At 47.9% G+C, this 19,226-nt stretch overlaps 1 protein-coding gene across 2 annotated transcripts in view; it reads right to left on the bottom strand.

Moving 5' to 3' along the window:
- LOC134346565 (zinc-binding protein A33-like) overlaps window positions 1-14,611 on the bottom strand; it is a 37,577-nt gene extending 22,966 nt beyond the window's left edge. Inside the window, exons 1-3 of one of the 2 annotated variants that reach the window (XM_063047984.1) lie at window positions 14,183-14,611; window positions 14,009-14,104; window positions 12,981-13,214 (exon numbers count right to left, since the gene is read on the bottom strand). In XM_063047984.1, the coding sequence (XP_062904054.1) occupies window positions 12,981-13,214; window positions 14,009-14,104; window positions 14,183-14,593 (741 nt within the window). In that variant the 5' untranslated portion in view covers window positions 14,594-14,611. Of the gene's footprint in view, window positions 1-12,980; window positions 13,215-14,008 lie in introns of both variants that reach the window. The other variant, XM_063047983.1, reaches the window with a different exon arrangement.
- Window positions 14,612-19,226: the final 4,615 nt, after the last annotated feature.

The following is a 19,226-nucleotide window of genomic DNA, read 5'->3' as shown; positions in this document are numbered from 1 at the left end:
GTACAAGGACTGTTTATGAGAATTATACCATAACTGAGAGAAGGAACTTACAGGAGAGACTGGACAGGTTGTGTACATTTATCTGGATATGATGCCAGGGAGGATCAAATGGAGGAATTTAAGATTCCGAATGGATTTGATAGAAAATATTTCTGCTTGTGTGGAGACCAAAAGTCAAAGATACAACACAGTTGGTCATTAATGAATCCCACAGGAAACGTGGTGAAGAGAACGTGGACTCACTGCCACAGGAGTGGTTGAAGTGGAACACCAGAGAGTGAATGTAATGGGGATGCTGCATAAACACATGAGGGACCATGGAGTTGGGGTCACTGTTACTGGGGGTGGTGAGTAGGTGGGAGGAGGCTTGTGAAGCAGGGAAACTGGTAGGAGAGAACAGACTGAAAAACCTGTCTATGATGGAAAATGGGATATAATCTGATGGAGAATATTTCTGAAAAACAAAAGACAGTGCAAAATTCTCCAAAACACCAAACCTGATACAAACCATATATAGATGGTAAATCTCACAACATGCTAGAGGAACTCAGCAGGTTGGGCAACATCCTTGAAAACGATCAGTCAACGTTTCGGGCCAGAACCCTTTGTCAGGACTGAAGAGGGAGGGGGCAGAGGCCCTATAATGAAGGTGGGGGGAGGGTGGGAAGGAGAAGGCTGGTAGGTTCCAGGTGAAAAACCAGTAAGGGGAAAGATAAAGGGGTGGGGGAGGGGAAGCAGGGAGGGGTAAGCAGGAAAGGTGAAGAAGGAATAGGGGAAAACATAATGGGTAGTAGAAGGAGGCGGAACCATGAGAGAGGTGAAAGGCAGCTGGGGGAGGGGGCAGAGTGAAACTGGGATGGGGGACAGGCGGGGAAGGGAATTACCGGAAGTTGGAGAATTCAATGTTCATACCAAGGGGCTGGAGACTACCCCTTCCCTCTTCAGTCCTGACGAAGGGTTCCCGCCCGAAACGTTGGCTGATCGTTTCCACAGATGCTGCCCAACCTGCTGAGTTCCTCCAGCGTGTTGTGCGTGTTGCTCTGACCTCAGCATCTGCAGAGTATTTTGTGTTTAGATGGTAAATCTAATGTGAGGGTCACATTCTGGAATTCAACCTCAGTTCCCACTGATCAACAGTGGTTAATGGTGGTAAATAACAGCAGTATTTCTTCAGCAGTTTGAACAGGGCACAACTGTGCAAGCGTGTGGAGGTCGGCCAGTGAGAACAGTGGGAAGAGTTTAAAAGCGAGCAGAGTTGAAAAGGTGACGGTTATTTCTTCAGTGGTTTGAACAGGGCACAACTGTGCAAACGTGTGGAGGTTGGGCAGTGAGAACAGCCGTAAGAGTTTAAAACGAAGACAGATTTACAGAGTGGGCGACAGAGCAGAGGGAGACAGAGTCGGAAGGCTTTGGCTCAACGGGGCTTTGGCGATAAAGGGTCATAGTTGGACAGAAAGTATGTGTGTGATGCCAGTTTTCTGTGCTCAGTGTCAGATGTGGGAGGTCCTGGAGACTTCCGGCCTCCCGGATGGCCACAACTGCACCAGGTGGGTTGAGTGGCATCTCCTTAGAGACCGCATTAAGGAACTAGAGCGGCAGTTTGATAACCTTCGTCTGGTGAGGGAGAATGAGGAGGGGATAGAAAGAAGCTATAGGCAGGTAGTAACCCCGGGAGCACAGGAGACAGAGAAGTGGGTAACAGTCAGGAGATGGAAGGGCAAGAAGCAGGTACTAGAGAGAACCCCAGTGGCTGTCCCCCGAACAATAAGTACTCCTGCTTGAGTACTGTTGTGGGGGATGGACTACCTGGGGGAAGCAACAGTGGTCGTGCCTCTGGCACAGAGTCCAGCCCTGTGGCTCAGGTGGGTAGGGAAAGGAAGAGGATGGCAGCAGTGATAGGGGACTCTGTAGCTAGTGGTCAGACAGGCGATTCTGTGGACGCAGGAAAAAAATGTGGATGGTATTTTGCCTCTCAGGTGCCAGGGTCCGGGATGTTTCTGATCACGTCCATGATATCTTGAAGTGGGAAGGAGAACAGCCAGAGGCTGTGGTACATATTGGTACTAACCACATAGGTAGGAAAAGGGAGGAGGTCCTGAAAACAGACTATAGGGAGTAAGGAAAGAAGTTGAGAAACAGGACCTCAAAGGTGGTAATCTCAGGATTACTGCCTGTGCCACGTTACAGTGAGTATAGAAATACAATGAGGTGGAGGATAAATGTGTGGCTGAGGGATTGGAGCGGGGGCAGGGTTTAAGATTTCTGGATCACTGGGACCTGTTTGGGGGCAGGTGTGACCTGTACAAAAAGGACGGGTTGCACTTGAATCCCAGGGGGACCAATATCCTGGCAGAAGGTTTGCTAAGGCTACTGCGGAGAGTTTAAACTAGGATTGCTGGGGGGGTGGGAACCGAAGTTAAGTGACGGAGGAAAGGGAGGTTGGCTCACAAATAGAGAAAGTTTGGAGACAGTGCGAAAGGGAGGAGAGGCAGGTGATAGAGAAGGGATGCGCTCAGTCCGATTGTTTGAGATGTGTCTATTTTAATGCGAGGAGTAGCATGGATAAAGCAGATGAGCTTAGAGTGTGGATCAACACTTGGAGCAATGATGTTGTGTCCATTACAGAGGCTTGGATTGTGCAAGGGCAGGAATGGCTACTTCAAGTGCCAGGCTTGAGACGTTTCAGAAAGGATAGGGAGGGAGGCAAAAGAGGTGGGGGCATGGCACTGTTGATCAAGGACATTGTCACAGCTGCAGAAAAGGAGGAAGTCATGGAGGGGTTGTCTACGGAGCCTCTGTGGGTGGAACTTAGGAAAAAGAAGGGGTCAATAACTCTACTGGGTGTTTTTTTATAGACCATCCAATAGTAACAGGGACATCGAGGAGCAGATAGGGATACAGATTCTGGAAAGGAGTAATAACAGGGTTATCGTGGTGGGAGATTTTAATTTCCCAAATATTCATTGGCATCTCCTGAGAGTGAGGGTTTAGATGGGGTGGAGTTTGTTAGGTGTGTTCAGGATGGTTTCATGACACAATATGTAGATAAGCCTGCAAGAGGAGAGGCTGTACTTGATCTGGTATTGGGAAATGAACCTGGTTTGGTGTCAGGTCTCTCGGTGGGAGAGCACTTTGGAGATAGATATCACAATTCTATCTCCTTTACCATAGCATTGGAGAGGCATGGGAACAGACAAGTCAGGGAAACTTTTAATTGGAGTAAATTGGAGTAAGGGGAAATATGAGGCTATCAGGCAGGAACTTGGAAGCATAAATTGGAAACAGATGTTCTCAGGGAAACATTTGGAAGAAATGTGGCAAATGTTCAGGGGATATTTGCGTAGCGTTCTGTGTAGGTACGTTCCGATGAGACATAGAAAGGATGGTGGGGTACAAGATCCGTGGTGTACAAGGGCTGTTGTAAATCTAGTCAAGGAGAAAAGAAGAGCTTTGGAAAGGTTCAAAAAACTAGGTAATGATCAGAATCTAGAAGATTATAAGGCTAACACAAGGAATTCTGCAGATGCTGGAAATTCAAGCAACACACATCAAAGTTGCTGGTGAATGCAGCAGGCCAGGCAGCACCTCTAGGAAGAGGTACAGTTGACGTTTCGGGCCGAGACCCTTCGTCAGGACTAACTGAAAGAAGAGTTAGTAAGAGATTTGAAAGTGGTAGGGGGAGGGGGAGATCCAAAATCATAGGAGAAGACAGGAGGGGGGGGATGGAGCCACAAGCTGGACAGTTGATTGGCAAAAGGGATATGAGAGGATCATGGGACAGGAGGCCCTGGGAGAAAGAAAAGGGGGAGGGGGAGAAAGCCCAGAGGATGGGCAAGGGGTATAGTGAGAGGGACAGAGGGAGAAAAAGGAGAGAGAGAGAGAAAGATGTGTGTATTTAAATAAATAACGGATGGGGTATGAGGGGGAGGTGGGGCATTAGCGGAAGTTAGGGAAGTCAGTGTTCATGCCATCAGGTTGGAGGCTACCCAGACGGAATATAAGGTGTTGTTCCTCCAACCTGAGTGTGGCTTCATCTTTACAGTAGAGGAGGCCGTGGATAGACATATCAGAATGGGAATGGGATGAGGAATTAAAATGTGTGGCCACTGGGAGATCCTGCTTTCTCTGGCAGTCAGAGTGTAGGTGTTCAGTGAAACGATCTCCCAGTCTGTGTTGGGTCTTGTCAATATAGAGAAGGCCACATTGGGAGCACCGGACGCAGTATATCACCCCAACTGACTCGCAGGTGAAGTGTCGCCGCACCTGGAAGGACTGTCTGGGGCCCTGAATGGTGGTAAGGGAGGAAGTGTCAGGGCATGTGTAGCGCTTGTTCCGCTTACAAGGATAAGTGCCAGGAGGGAGATCGGTGGGGACGAATGGACAAGGGAGTCACGTAGGGAGCGATCCCTGCGGAAAGCAGAGAGGTGGGGGAGGGAAAGATGTGCTTCGTGGTGGGATCCCGTTGGAGATGGCGGAAGTTACGGAGAATAATATGTTGGACCCGGAGGCTGATGGGGTGGTTGGTGACGGACAAGGGGAACCCTATTCCTAGTGGGGTGGCGGGAAGATGGAGTGAGAGCAGATGTACGTGAAATGGGGGTTCAGGGCCCTGGATAGTTCTTCCAGGTGAGACGACTCACCACCTGTGAGTCGGCTGGGGTGATATACTGCGTCCGGTGCTCCCGATGTGGCCTTCTATATCTTGGCGAGACCTGACGCAGACTGGAAGATCATTTCGCTGAGAACCTACGCTCTGTCCGCCAGAGAAAGCAGGATCTCCCAGTGGCCACACATTTTAATTCCACATCCCATTCCCATTCTGATATGTCTATCCACGGCCTCCTCTACTGTAAAGATGAAGCCACACTCAGGTTGGAGGAACAACACCTTATATTCCGTCTGGGTAAACTCCAACCTGATGGCATGAACATTGACTTCCCTAACTTCCTCTAATGCCCCACCTCCCCCTCGTACCTCATCCGTTATTTATTTATATACATGCATTCTTTCTCTCTCTCCTTTTTCTCCCTCTGTCCCTCGGACTATACCCCTTGCCCATCCTCTGGGTTTTTCCCCCGTCCCCCTTTTCTTTCTCCCTGGGCCTCCTGTCCCACTATCCACTCATATCCCTTTTGCCAATCAACTGTCCAGCTCATGGCTCCATCCCTCCCCCTCCTGTCTTCTCCTATCATTTTGGATCTCCCCCTCCCCCTCCCACTTTCAAATCTGTTACTAACTCTTCTTTCAGTTAGTCCTGACGAAGGGTCTCGACCCGAAACGTCGACTCTACCTCTTCCTAGTGATGCTGCCTGGCCTGCTGCGTTCACCAGCAACTTTGATGTGTGTTGCTAAGATTATAAGGCTAGCAGGAAGGAGTTTAAGAATGTAATTAGGAGAGCCAGAAGGGGCCATGAGAAGGCATTGCCGGACAGGATTAAGGAAAACTCCAAGATATTCTACAAGTATGTGAAGAGCAAGAGAATAAGGTGTGAGAGAATAGGACCAATCAAGTGTGAGAGTGGAAAAGTGTGTATGGAATCAGGGAAGATAGCAGAAGTACTTAATGAATACTTTGCTTCAGTGTTTACTGCGGAAAAGGATCTTGGCGATTGTAGGGATGGTTTGCAGTGGACTAAAAAGCTTGAGAATGTAGATATTAAGGAAGAGGATGTGCTGGAGTTTTGGAAAGCATCAAGTTGGATAAGTCACCAGGACTGGATGGGATGTTACTCAGGCTATTGTGGGAAGCGCGGGAGGAGATTGCTGAGCCTCTGTCAATGATCTTTGTATCATAAATGAGGATGGGAGAGGTTCTGGAGGATTAAAGGGTTGCGGATGCTGTTCCTTTATTCAAGAAAGGGAGTATGGATAGCCCAGAAAATTATAGGCCAGTGAGTCTCACTTCAGTGGTTGGTAAGTTGATGGAGAAGATCTTAAGAGGCAGGATTTATGAACACTTGGAGAGGCCTCATATGATTAGGAATAGCCAGCATGGCTTTGTCAAAACGTCTCAACCTAAGCAAGGCTGCAGGACCGGATGGTGTCAGTACCAGGGTGCTCAAAACCTGTGCCCCTCAGCTATATGGAGTACTTTGCCATGTATTCAACCTGAGCCTGAGGCTCCAGAGGGTTCCTGTACTGTGGAAGACGTTCTGCCTCGTCCCTGTGCCGAAGACGCCGCGCCCCAGCGGCCTCAATGACTACAGACCGGTGGCATTGACCTCCCACATCATGAAGACCCTGGAGAGACTTGTTCTGGAGCTGCTCTGGCCTATGGTCAGACAACACTTAGATCCTCTCAAGTTCGCCTACCAGTCCCGACTAGGAGTTGAGGATACCATTGTCTATCTGCTGAACTGTGTCTACGCCCACCTGGACAAGCCAGCGAGCACTGTGAGGGTCATGTTTTTTGACTTCTCCAGTGCCTAAACACCATCCGCTCTGCTCTGCTGGGGGAGAAGCTGACAGCGATGCAGGTGAATGCTTCCCTGGTATCATGGATTCTTGATTACCTGACTGGCAGACCACAGTACGTGTGCTTGCAACACTGTGTGTCCGACAGAGTGATCAGCAGCACTGGGGCTCCACAGGGAACTGTCTTGTCTCCCTTTCTCTTCACCATTTACACCTCGGACTTCAACTACTGCACAGAGTCTTGTCATCTTCAGAAGTTTTCGGATGACTCTGCCATAGTTGGATGCATCCGCAAGGGAGATGAGGCTGAGTACAGGGCTACGGTAGGAAACTTTGTCACAAGGTGTGAGCAGAATTATCTGCAGCTTAATGTGAAAAAGACTAGGGAGCTGGTGGTAGACCTGAGGAGAGCTAAGGTACCGGTGACCCCTGTTTCCATCCGGGGGTCAGTGTGGACATGGTGGAGGATTACAGATACCTGGGGATACGAATTGACAATAAACTGGACTGGTCAAAGGACACTGAGGCTGTCTACAAGAAGGATCAGAGCCGTCTCTATTTCCTGAGGAGACTGAGGTCCTTTAACATCTGCCGGATGATGCTGAGGGTGTTCTACGAGTCTGTGGTGGCCAGTGCTATCATGTTTGCTGTTGTGTGCTGGGGCAGCAGGCTGAGGGTAGCAGACACCAACAGAATCAACAAACTCATTTGTAAGGCCAGTGATGTTGTGGGGATGGAACTGGACTCTCTCACGGTGGTGTCTGAAAAGAGGATGCTGTCCAAGTTGCATGCCATCTTGGACAATGTCTCCCATCCACTACATAATGGACTGGTTGGGCACAGGAGTACATTCAGCCAGAGACTCATTCCACCGAGATGCAACACTGAGCATCATAGGAAGTCATTCCTGCCTGTGGCCATCAAACTTTACAACTCCTCCCTTGGACGGTCAGACACCCTGAGCCTATAGGCTGGTCCTGGATTTATTTCATAATTTACTGGCATAATTTACATATTACTATTTAACTATTTATGGTTCTATTACTATTTATTATTTATGGTGCAACTGTAACAAAAACCAATTTCCCCTGGGATCAATAAAGTATGACTATGACTATGAAAGGCAGGTCGTGCCTTACGAGCCTGATTGAATTGTTTGAGGATGTGACGAAACATATTTATGCAGGTAGAGCCGTAGATGTAGTGCTTCTGGATTTTAGCAAAGCATTTGATAAGGTACCCCATGCAAGGCTTATTGAGAAAGTAAGGAGGAATGGGATCCAAGGGGACATTGCTTTCTGCATCCAGAACTGGCTTGCCCACAGAAGGCAAAGAGTGGTTGGAGATAGGTCATATTCTGCATGGAGGCCGGAGACAAGTGGTGTGCCTCAGGGATCTGTTCTGGGAGCCCTACTTTTTGTGATTTTTATACATGACCTGGTTGAGGAAGTGGAGGGATGGGTTAGTAAATTTGCTGATGACACAAAGGTTGGGGGTGTTGTGGATAGTGTGGTGGGCTGTCAGAGGTTACAACGGGACAGTAGAACATAGAACATAGAATAGTACAGCACAGTACAGGGCATTCGGCCCACAATGTTGTGCCGACCCTCAAACCCTGCCTCCCATATAAGCCCCCACCTTAGATTCCTCCATATACCTGTCTAGTAGTCTCTTAAACTTCACTAGTGTATCTGCCTCCACCACTGACTCAGGCAGTGCATTCCACGCACCAACCACTCTCTGAGTAAAAAAACCTTCCTCTAATATCCCCCTTGAACTTCCCGCCCCTTACCTTAAAGCCATGTCCTCTTGTATTGAGCAGTGGTGCCCTGGGGAAGGGGCGCTGGCTATCCACTCTATCTATTCCTCTTATTATCTTCTACACCTCTATCATGTCTCCTCTCATCCTCCTTCTCTCCAAAGAGTAAAGCCCTAGCTCCCTTAATCTCTGATCATAATGCATACTTTCTAATCCAGGCAGCATCCTGGTAAATCTCTCCTGTACCCTTTCCAATGCTTCCACATCCTTCCTATAGTGAGGTGACCAGAACTGGACACAGTACTCCAAGTGTGGCCTAACCAGAGTTTTATAGAGCTGCATCATTACATCGCGACTCTTAAACTCTATCCCTTGACTTATGAAAGCTAACACCCCATAAGCTTTCTTAACTACCCTATCCACCTGTGAGGCAACTTTCAGGGATCTGTGGACATGTACCCCGAAATCCCTCTGCTCCTCCACACTATCAAGTATCCTGCCATTTACTTTGTACTCTGCCTTGGAGTTTGTCCTTCCAAAGTGTACCATCTCACACTTCTCCGGGTTGAACTCCATCTGCCACTTCTCAGCCCACTTCTGCATCCTATCAATGTCTCTCTGCAATCTTTGATAATCTTCTACACTATCTACAGCACCACCAACCTTTGTGTCATCTGCAAACTTGCCAACCCACCTTTCTACCCCGGAATCCAGGTCATTAATAAAAATCACAAAAAGTAGAGGTCCCAGAACAGATCCTTGTGGGACACCACTAGTCACAATCCTCCAATCTGAATGCACTCCCTCCATCACCACACTCTGCCTTCTGCAGGCAAGCCAATTCTGAATCCACCTGGCCAATCTTCCCTGGATCCCATGCCTTCTAACTTTCTGAATAAGCCTACCATGTGGAACCTTGTCAAATGCCTTACTAAAATCCATACAGATCACATCCACAGTACTACCCTCATCTATATGCCTGGTCATCTCCTCAAAGAAATCTATCAGGCTTGTTAGACACGATCTGCCCTTCACAAAGCCATGCTGACTGTCCCTGATCAGACCATGATTCTCTAAATGCCTGTATATCCTATCTCTAAGAATCTTTTCCAACAGCTTTCCCACCACAGACGTAAGGCTCACTGGTCTATAATTACAGCTATCCCTACCACCTTTTTTGAACAAGGGAACAACATTCGTCTCCCTCCAATCCTTCGGTACCATTCCCGCAGACAACGAGGACATAAACATCCTAGCCAGAGGCTCAGCAATCTCTTCTCTCACCTCGTGGAGCAGCCTGGGGAATATTCCATCAGGCCCCAGGGACTTATCTGTCCTAATGTATTTTAACAACTCCAACACCTCCTCTCCCTTAATATCAACATGCTCCAGAACATCAACCTCACTCATATTGTTCTCACCATCATCAAGTTCCCTCTTATTGGTGAATACCGAAGAGAAGTATTCATTGAGGACCTCGCTCACTTCCACAGCCTCCAGGCACATCTTCCCACCTTTATCTCTAATCGGACCCACCTTCACTCCTGTCATCCTTTTTTTCTTCACATAATTGAAGAATGCCTTGGGGTTTTCCTTTACCCTACTCGCCAAGGCCTTCTCATGTCCCCTTCTTGCTCTTCTCAGCCCTTTCTTAAGCTCCTTTCTTGCTTCCCTATATTCCTTAATAGACCCATCTGATCCTTGCTTCCTAAACCTCATGTATGCTGCCTTCTTCCACCTGACTAGATTTTCCACCTCACTTGTCACCCATGGTTCCTTCACCCTACCATTCTTTATCTTCCTCACCGGGACAAATTTATCCCTTACATCCCGCAAGAGATCTCTAAACATCGACCACATGTCCATAGTACATTTCCCTGAAAAAACATCATCCCAATTCACACCCGCAAGTTCGAGCCTTATAGCCTCATAATTTGCCTTTCCCCAATTAAAAATTTTCCTGTCCTCTATGATTCTATCCTTTTCCATGATAATGCTAAAGGCCAGGGAGCGGTGGTCACTGTCCCCCAGATGCTCACCCACTGAGAGATCTGTGACCTGACCCGCTTCATTACCTAGTACTAGATCTAGTATGGCATTCTCCCTGGTCGGCCTGTCCACATACAGTGACAGGAATCCATCCTGGACACACTTAACAAATTCTGCCCCAACTAAACCCTTGGAACTAATCAGGTGCCAATCAATATTAGGGAAGTTAAAGTCACCCATGATAACAACCCTGTCATTTTTGCACCTTTCCAAAATCTGCCTCCCAATCTGCTCCTCTGTATCTCTGCTGCTACCAGGGGGCCTACAGAATAACCCCAGTAGAGTAACTGCTCCCTTCCTGTTCCTGACTTCCACCCATATTGACTCAAAAGAGGATCCTGCAACATTACCCACCCTTTCTGTAGCTGTAATAGTATCCCTGAGCAGTAATGCCACCCCCCCCCTCCACTTTTTCCACCCTCTCTGTCCCTTTTAGAGCACTGAAATCCAGGAATACTGAGAATCCATTCCTGCCCTGGTGCCAGCCAAGTCTCTGTAATGGCCACTACATCATAATTCCATGTATGTATCCAAGCTCTCAATTCATCACCTTTGTTCCTGATGCTTCTTGCATTGAGGTACACGCATTTCAGCCCTTCTACCTTACTGTCTTTACACCGTTTATTCTGTTTCTCTTTCCTCAAAGCCTCTCTGTATGTTAGATCTGGCTTTACTCCATGCACTTCTTGCACTGCTCTATCGCACTGGGTCCCATCCCCCTCGCAAATTAGTTTAAACCCTCCCGAACCATGCCAGCAAACCTACCTGCAAGGGTATTGGTCACCCTCGAGTTCAGGTGCAACCCATCCAATCTGTACAGGTCCCACCTTCCCCAGAAGAGATCCCAATGATCTAAAAATCTAAAACCCTGCTCCCTGCACCAACTCCTCAGCCACGCATTCAACTGCCATCTCCTCCAATTCTTACCATCTCTGTCACGTAGCACTGGCAGCAATCCTGAGAACGTCACCCTTGAGGTCCTTTTCTTCAGCCTTCTGCCTAATTCCTGAAACTCACACTTCAGGACCTCATCCCTCTTCCTGCCTATGTCGTTGGTCCCAACATTTATCACGACTTCTGGTTGCTTTCCCTCTCGTACCAGGATATCGTGCACCCGGTCAGAGACATCCCGGACCCTGGCATCCAGGAGGCAACAGACTATGCAGGTGTCCTTCTCACGTCCACAAAATCTCCTGTCTGCTCCCCTGACTATAGAGTCTCCAATAACGACAGCTCTCCTCTTCTCCGTCCCACCCTTCTGCACCACCGGGTCAGACTCAGTGCCGGAGGCCCTGCCACCGTGGCTCACACCTGGTCGGTCGTCCCCGCCAGCAGTATCCAGGATGAAGGAACGCCTACAGGGGTGCTCTGCACTACCTGTCTGCTCACCTTTGCTTCGCCCTTCTGACTGTCACCCAATGACCTGCTTCCGACAGCCTAGGTGTGACTACCTCCCAGTAGCTCTCATCTATGACTGCCTCATTCTCCCTTATGAGTCAAAGGTCATCCAGCTGCTGCTCCAGATTCCTTACACGGTCTTCCAGATCGCCCAGCCGCATGCACTTCTGGCAGATGATAGAATGCAAAACTGGGCTGAGAAGTGGCAGACAGAGTTCAACCCAGATAAGTGTGAGGTGGTTCATTTTGGTAGGTCAAATATGATGGCAAAATATAGCATTAATGGTAAGGCTCTTGGCAGTGTGGAGGATCAGAGTGATCTTGGGGTCCAAATCCATAGAACACTCAAATCTGCTACACAGGTTGACTCTGTGGTTAAGAAGGCATACGGAGCATTGGCCTTCATCAAAATGAAGTTTAAGAGCCAAGAGTCTATATCAGGCACTGGTCGGTCCGCACTTGGTCACGTCACTACAGGAAAGACGTGGAAAACATAGAAAGGGTGCAGAGGAGATTTACGCGGATGTTGCCTGGACTGGGGAGCATGCCTTATGAGTATAGGTTAAGTGAACTTGGCCTTTTCTCCTTGGAGCGACAGAGGATGAGAGGTGACCTGATAGAGTGTACAAGATAATGAGAGGCACTGATCGTGTGGACAGTCAGAGTCTTTTCCCCAGGGCTGAAATGGTTAGCACCAGAGGGCATAGTTTTAAAGTAGGTACAGAGGAGATGTAGGTACAGAGGAGATGTCAGGGGTAAGTTTAAGGTGCTGAGAAGTAGGTACAGAGGGGATGTCAGGGGTAAGTTATTTTATGCAGAGTGGTGAGTGCGTGGAATGGGCTGCCGGCAGCAGTGGTGGAGGTGGAAACGATAGGGTCTTTTAAGAGACTGCTGGATGGCTACATGGAGCTTTGAAAAATAGAGGGCTGTGGGTAAAGCCTAGGTAGTTCTAAGGTAGGGACATGTTCAGCACAGTTTTAGGGGCTGAAGGGCCTGTATTGTGGTGTATGTTTTTCTATGTTTCTAACAGAGAGACCCTCACACCAGACACACTCACAGTCCCTGACTCTAATGGGATGTTACTCTGAGTATCAGGGGATATTATACGTGGGGAATCACAGAACCGATCACTGGCTCAGTGCTACGATCAGAGTGAACTCTCCCGAGAAGATTGCAGCCCATCCTGTGATGTACAGATGTTGTGGGAGGCCGGTTTGGGGACAACAACAATTCGGAACAGTCAAAACATCTGTCTGGTTTAGATCAGTTTACAACTACAGTATTTGTAAATCCCACACTGAGTTAAAATACATCATTTGGTGACTGTGCATTTTTACAGAAACAAACTGAAATCTCTCACCATGAGGAATATGATAATGTCTTGTTGATCCATCTGTTCCTGTAACTTTGAGATTTCCTCCTGGATGGAATTTAAATTCTCTTGAATTACTTGAAGATTTTTCGCCATTGGATTTAGAATCCTCTCCTCTTCTTCCCTGAGATCACGGAGCGCACGCTGCTCTTTCTCGGTGATAATCCGGCGCAGTTCAGCAAACTGGGATGTGATGTGAGACTGAACGCTTTGTGACTGTTCCTGTCAAATGAAAGGAGAGGCTAGTTTATTATTTGGCCCTGATGTATTTCCTTATGATATGGAAGGTCTATCCAGCCCATTATCATACAAGAGGACCACATCCTTGCCGTTGGGTTTGGAGGCTTGTGTGCCTCACTGACCCAAAGAACGATAATGGCTGGAATGTGGGCTTTATGCTCTGACTCTTGGTAGGGTCACCCATGCCAAACAGGTCAAAGGGTAGAGGCCAGAGTAAGAGTGGTCTACTGGTCCTCCAGGTTCATGGGTTCAGCTCAGGGCTAACAATACTGACTGGTGAAACAAAATTGTTGTGGAAACAATGAAGAGTCTTTCTACATCTGAGTGCCATATTATTCCTGAGCTCCACTCAGGACCTGCATGACTGACAGTAGTGGAAACTGAGAAGTAGCTACTGACATATTCAATGAAGACATGAACACTGCTAGAGATGGAGGACTGTCCAAAATGATGGTGGCATAACAGGCAGTAAGTAAGTGGCTCCCAGATCACATTTCCCTGAAACCCAGTCTTCTTCACTGACCCATTAACTCCCACTTCATTCACATACAACCCCACTTCACGGGGTTAATTACAGTAGACAAATAATCATTCATCCAGGATTTCTTGGCAATGTCGGCCCCTCGTGATCACCCAGAGAACGTGCAAACTCCACGCAGACAGCACCAGAGCTTAGGATCGAACCCAGGGCACAGGAGCTGCGATAGTCAGCTATTGTGCTTTAAAGGGAACAAAACTACACAACGATATTGGAAACTCTGCTTAGGAAGCCTCACCCGAACTCCAGCAATCTTCTCTTTCTGTTGCTGCTCCATTTCCTGAATGTCCAATTTCTTTTTTGTGAGAGAGTCCAAGGAAGATTTAACCCGATCCTGGGAATTAAAGAGTGAATGGGTTAGACAAAAAAAAGACACAACATAAACAGACGATCGAAAGCGGGTTATTTTTACCTTGTAAATTTTAACGGCTTCTTTAATCGGCATGAAGTTGTGAGACTTGTGTTCCTGTGCATCTCTGCAGATCAGACAGATCAGTGTCCTGTCCGTCTCACAAAACAGCTTCAGTTCTTCCTCATGTTCTTCGCAGTGAAGTTTATTTTCCTTCTCTTTCCGATTCAGGTTTAGTTTTCGAGCTTTCTCAGACAGATTTGCTAAAACCCGATTGACCCTGAGGGTGCGGTCTGCAATCTCCTCTCGACATTCCGGGCAGGAGTTTCTCGCCTCCCTTTCCCAACACCGTATGATACAGGAGCGGCAGAAGTAGTGACCACACTCCAGTGACACCGGCTCGGTGAAGAAATCCAGGCAGATGGGACAAATTACCTCCTCGGTCCAACTCTCGACCTGTCCTTTCGAAGCCATGTTAATTCCGGAACTTCCGGGTTCGGGATCCTTTCACTTTCGGGAGTTGCTGAACCCCTGCAGTTCCGCGATTGTCCACTATGTGCGCTGCAGTCCCGGGAATGAACATAACTGCGACAAGTGTTCTCTGGGAAGGAATCACGGCAATTTCCACGTCAGGATGGGATCAGAAACACATCAAAGAGGTCCGAATATAAATGAACCCGGAGCGCGGAGGCAGAAATGAAAGGGACAATTCTTGAAAAGCGAGATAGATACTTGGCCTATGTCCCTGCCTGCCCCAGCCCCACTGAACTCGTGTCCTCATACATTGACTCCATTCTAACCCCTTCAAGTCAATTCCTTCCAACCTACATCCGAAGCACTTCTCATGCCCTCAATCTCCTCAGCAATTTTCAATTCCCTGGCACTGACCACCTCATCTTCACCATGGATGTCGAGTTATAACTTCTATCCCCCATCAAGAAGGCCTTAGAGCTCCACGTTTCTTTCTCAATAAATGATCAAACCAGTTCCCCTCCATCTGGAAGGACTGGTGTTCACCTTCAACAGTCCATGTTCTAGGCCTTCCCCAGTAATGCTCCCAAAATCTTCTTCAGAAACGTTAATGACTGCATTGGTGCTGCTTCATGCACTGATGCTGAGTTTGTCAATTTCATCAACTTTCCCACTAACTTCCACGTTGCACCTAAATTCACTTGGTCCATTTCAAACACCTACCTTCCCTTTGCCCATCTCTCTGCCTCCATCTCTAGAAACAAACTGTCAACTGACATACTCTATAAACCTACTGATTCCCACAGGTATCTCGACTATACCTCTTCCCACCCCGTCTCCTGTAACTTTTCAAAATTCCTTCATTTCCACCGTATCAGTTCCGAGACTGCAGTTTCCCCTTCCAGAACATCAGGTATGTCCTCCTCTGCAAAGAACAGGGTTTCCTTTTCTCCACTATTGATGTTGCCCTTACCTGCATCTCCTCCACTTCCCGAACATCTGTGCTCACCTCATCTTCCCTCTGCCTTAACAGTGACAGAGCTCCTCTTGTCTGAACCTACCAGTACATAAGTGTCCACATCCAACACATCATCCTCCAAAAAACCTCCACCATCTCAGAACCAGAATCAGAATCAGGTTTATTATCACCGGCATGTGTTGTGAAATTTGTTAACTTAGCAGCAGCAGTTCAATACAATACATAATATAGAAGTACTATATATATAAAATAAATAAGTAAATCAATTACAGTATATGTATATTGAATAGATTAAAAATAGTGCAAAAACAGAAATATATATTAAAAACGTGAGGTAGTGTTCACAGGTTCAATATGTCCATTTAGGAATCAGATGGCAGAGGGGAAGAAGCTGTTCCTGAATGGCTGAGTGTTTGCCTTCAGGCTTCTGTACCTCCTACCTGATGGTAACAGTGAGAAAAGGGCATGTCCTGGATACTGGGGGTCCTTAATAAGGGACACTGCTTTTCAGAGACACCGCTCCTTGAAGACTTCTTGGATACTTTGTAGACCAGTACCCAAGATGGAGTTGACTGAATTTATGACCCTCTGCAGCTTCTTTTGTTCCTGTGCAGTAGCCCCTCCATACCAGACAGTGATGTAGCCTGTCAAAATGCTCTCCACAGTACATCTGTAGATGTTTTTGAGTGTTTTTATTGACATACTAAATCTCTTCACACTCCAAACGAAGTATAATCTCTGTCTTGCCTTCTTTATAACTGCATTGATATGTTGGGACCAGGTTAGGTCGTCAGAGATCTTGACACCCAGGAACTTGAAACTGCTCACTCTCTCCACTTCTGATTCCTATATGAGGATTGGTATGTGTTCCTTCGTCTTACCCTTCCTGAAGTCCACAATCAGCTCTTTCGTCTTCCTTATGTTGAGTGCAAGGTTGTTGCTGTGACATTACTCCACTAGTTGGCATATCTCACTCCTATACGCCCTCTCATCTCCATCTGAGATTCTGCCAACAATAGTTGTATCATCAGCAAATTGATAGAAGGTATTTGGGCTATGCCTAGCCACGCAGTCATGGTATCCTACCACCAAACGCATCTTTACCTCCTCCCTTCTCTACTTTCTGCAGGGATCATTCCCTCCATGACTCCCATGTCCATTCACCCTCCCCACTAATCTCACTCCTGACACTTACCCCTGCAAGCAGCCAAAGTACCTATTCACCTCCTCCCTCACCTCCATTCAAGGACCCAAAAAGTCCTTCCAGCTGAGGCAACACTTCATCTGCTGGGGTCATTTATTTGATCTGCTGCTCCCAATGCAGCCTCCTCTACATTGGTGAGACCTGTTGTAAATTGGGGTTCTGCTTCATCAAGCACCTCTACTCCATCTGCCAAAGATGAAATTTCCTGGTGGCCAAACATTTTAATTCCAATTCTCATACCCATTCCGACCCGTCAGTCCATGGCCTTCTCTTGTGCCACGATGAAGCCACCCTCAGCGCGAAGGAAAAACTCCGTATAGTATGTCTGGGTAGCCTTCAAACAGATGGCATGAATATTGATTTCTCCTTCCAGAAAAAAAAATTCCCTGTCTCTCCCCTCTTCTTCTATCCCCACTCTGGCCTCTTACCTTCAGCTACCTGACTATCATCTCCCCCTGTGTCCCCTCCTCCTTCCCTTTCTCCTATGGTCCATTCTACTCTTGTATCAGATTCCTTCTTCTCCAACCCTTTATCTTTCCAACCTACCTGGCTTCACCTATCACTTTCCAGCTATCCTCCTTTCCATCCCCCCCCCCCCCACCTTTCTATTCTGGGGATTTCCCACTTCCTTTCCAGTTCTGAAGAAGGATATCGGCCCAAAATGTCATTTCCATAGATGCTGTCTGACTGTTCCTCCGGCATAGAACATAGAAATACAACATAGAAAATCCACAGCACATTACAGGCCCTTCGGCCCGCAATGTTGTGCCAACCTGTATCCAGCTCCAGAAGCTGCCTAGAATTTCCCAACCACACAGCCCTGTATATTTCTAAGCTCCATGTACATATCTAAGAGTCTCTTAAAACACTTTATTCAATCTGACTCTACCACCTTCGCTTTGCATTCAATGCACCCACCACTCTTTGTGTGAAAATTTTACGTCTGACATCCCCTTGTACCTCCTTCCAAGCAACTTAAAACTCTGGCCCCTCATGTTAGCCATTTCAGGCCTGGGAAAAAGCCTATGGCCATCCACACGAGCAATGCCTCTCATCATTTTATACACCTGTATCAGGTCACCTCTCATCCTCCATCGCTTCAAGGCGAAGTTTACTCAACTTGTCTCATAAGGTATGCACTCCAATCCAGGCAACATCTTTGTAAATCTCCCTAGAGTACATTAAGGACATCCTGAATGCTAAAAAGAGGGTGTTCAGAGATGGAAATAGGGAGGAGCTGAGGGCAGTACAGAGGGACCTGAAAGCCAGGATCAGGGAGGCTAAAGACAGGTACAGGAGGAAGTTTGAGTGGAAACTCCAGCAGAACAACATGAGAGAGGTCTGGATGGGGACGAAGATCATCACTGGGTTCCGGCAAACTAGCAACAGAGGAGCTGAAGGCAGTGTGGACAGGACCAACGAACTTAACCTGTTCTTTAACAGATTTGACATCGTGGCCCCTGCCCATCCCCCATGAGTCATCTGTTGTCGGCCCCCAACCAACACATATTCCACTCTCCCCTCCTACCCCTCCTCACAGTCCCCAACCCTGCTCTCATGACTATACCCCTTCCCCACACGAAACCACCATGGTGGGCTTCACAGCTGAACAGGTGAGAAGTCAGCTGAAAGGTCTCAACTCAAGCAAGACTGCAGGACCGGATGGTGTCAGTACCAGGGTGCTCAAAGCCTGTGCCCCTCAGCTATGTGGAGTACTTCGCCATGTCTTCAACCTGAGCCTGAGGCTCCGGAGGCTTCCTGTGCTGTGGAAGACGTCCTGCCTCGTCCCTGTGCCGAAGACGCCACGCCCCAGCGGCCTCAATGACTACAGACCCGTGGCATTAACCTCCCACATCATGAAAACCCTGGAGAGACTTGTTCTGGAGCTGCTCCAGCCTATGGTTAGGCCACACTTAGATCCCCTCCAGTTTGCCTACCAGCCCCGACTAGGAGTTGAGGATGTCATCGTCTACCTGCTGAACCGTGTCTACACCCACCTGGACACTGTGAGGGTCATGCTTTTTGACTTCTCCAGTGTGTTCAACACCATCCGCCCTGCTCTGCTGGGGGAGAAGCTGACAGCGATGCAGGTGGATGCTTTCCTGGTGTCATGGATTCTTGATTACTTGACTGGCAGACCACAGTATGTGTGCTTGCAACACTGTGTGTCTGACAGAGTGATCAGCAGCACTGGGGCTCCACAGGGGACTGTCTTGTGTCCCTTTCTCTTCACCATTTACACCTCGGACTTCAACTACTGCACAGAGTCTTGTCATCTTCAGAAGTTTTCTGATGACTCTGCCATAGTTGGATGCATCAGCAAGGGAGATGAGGCTGAGTACAGGGTTACGGTAGGAAACTTTGTCACATGGTGTGAGCAGAATGATCTGCAGCTTAATGTGAAAAAGACTAAGGAGCTGGTGGTAGACCGGAGAAGAGCTAAGGTACTGGTG

The sequence above is a fragment of the Mobula hypostoma genome, chromosome 5 (assembly GCF_963921235.1).
Source record: "Mobula hypostoma chromosome 5, sMobHyp1.1, whole genome shotgun sequence".
In the NCBI taxonomy this organism is placed as follows: domain Eukaryota; kingdom Metazoa; phylum Chordata; class Chondrichthyes; order Myliobatiformes; family Myliobatidae; genus Mobula; species Mobula hypostoma.
This window is presented reverse-complemented; position numbering and strand designations above follow the sequence as displayed.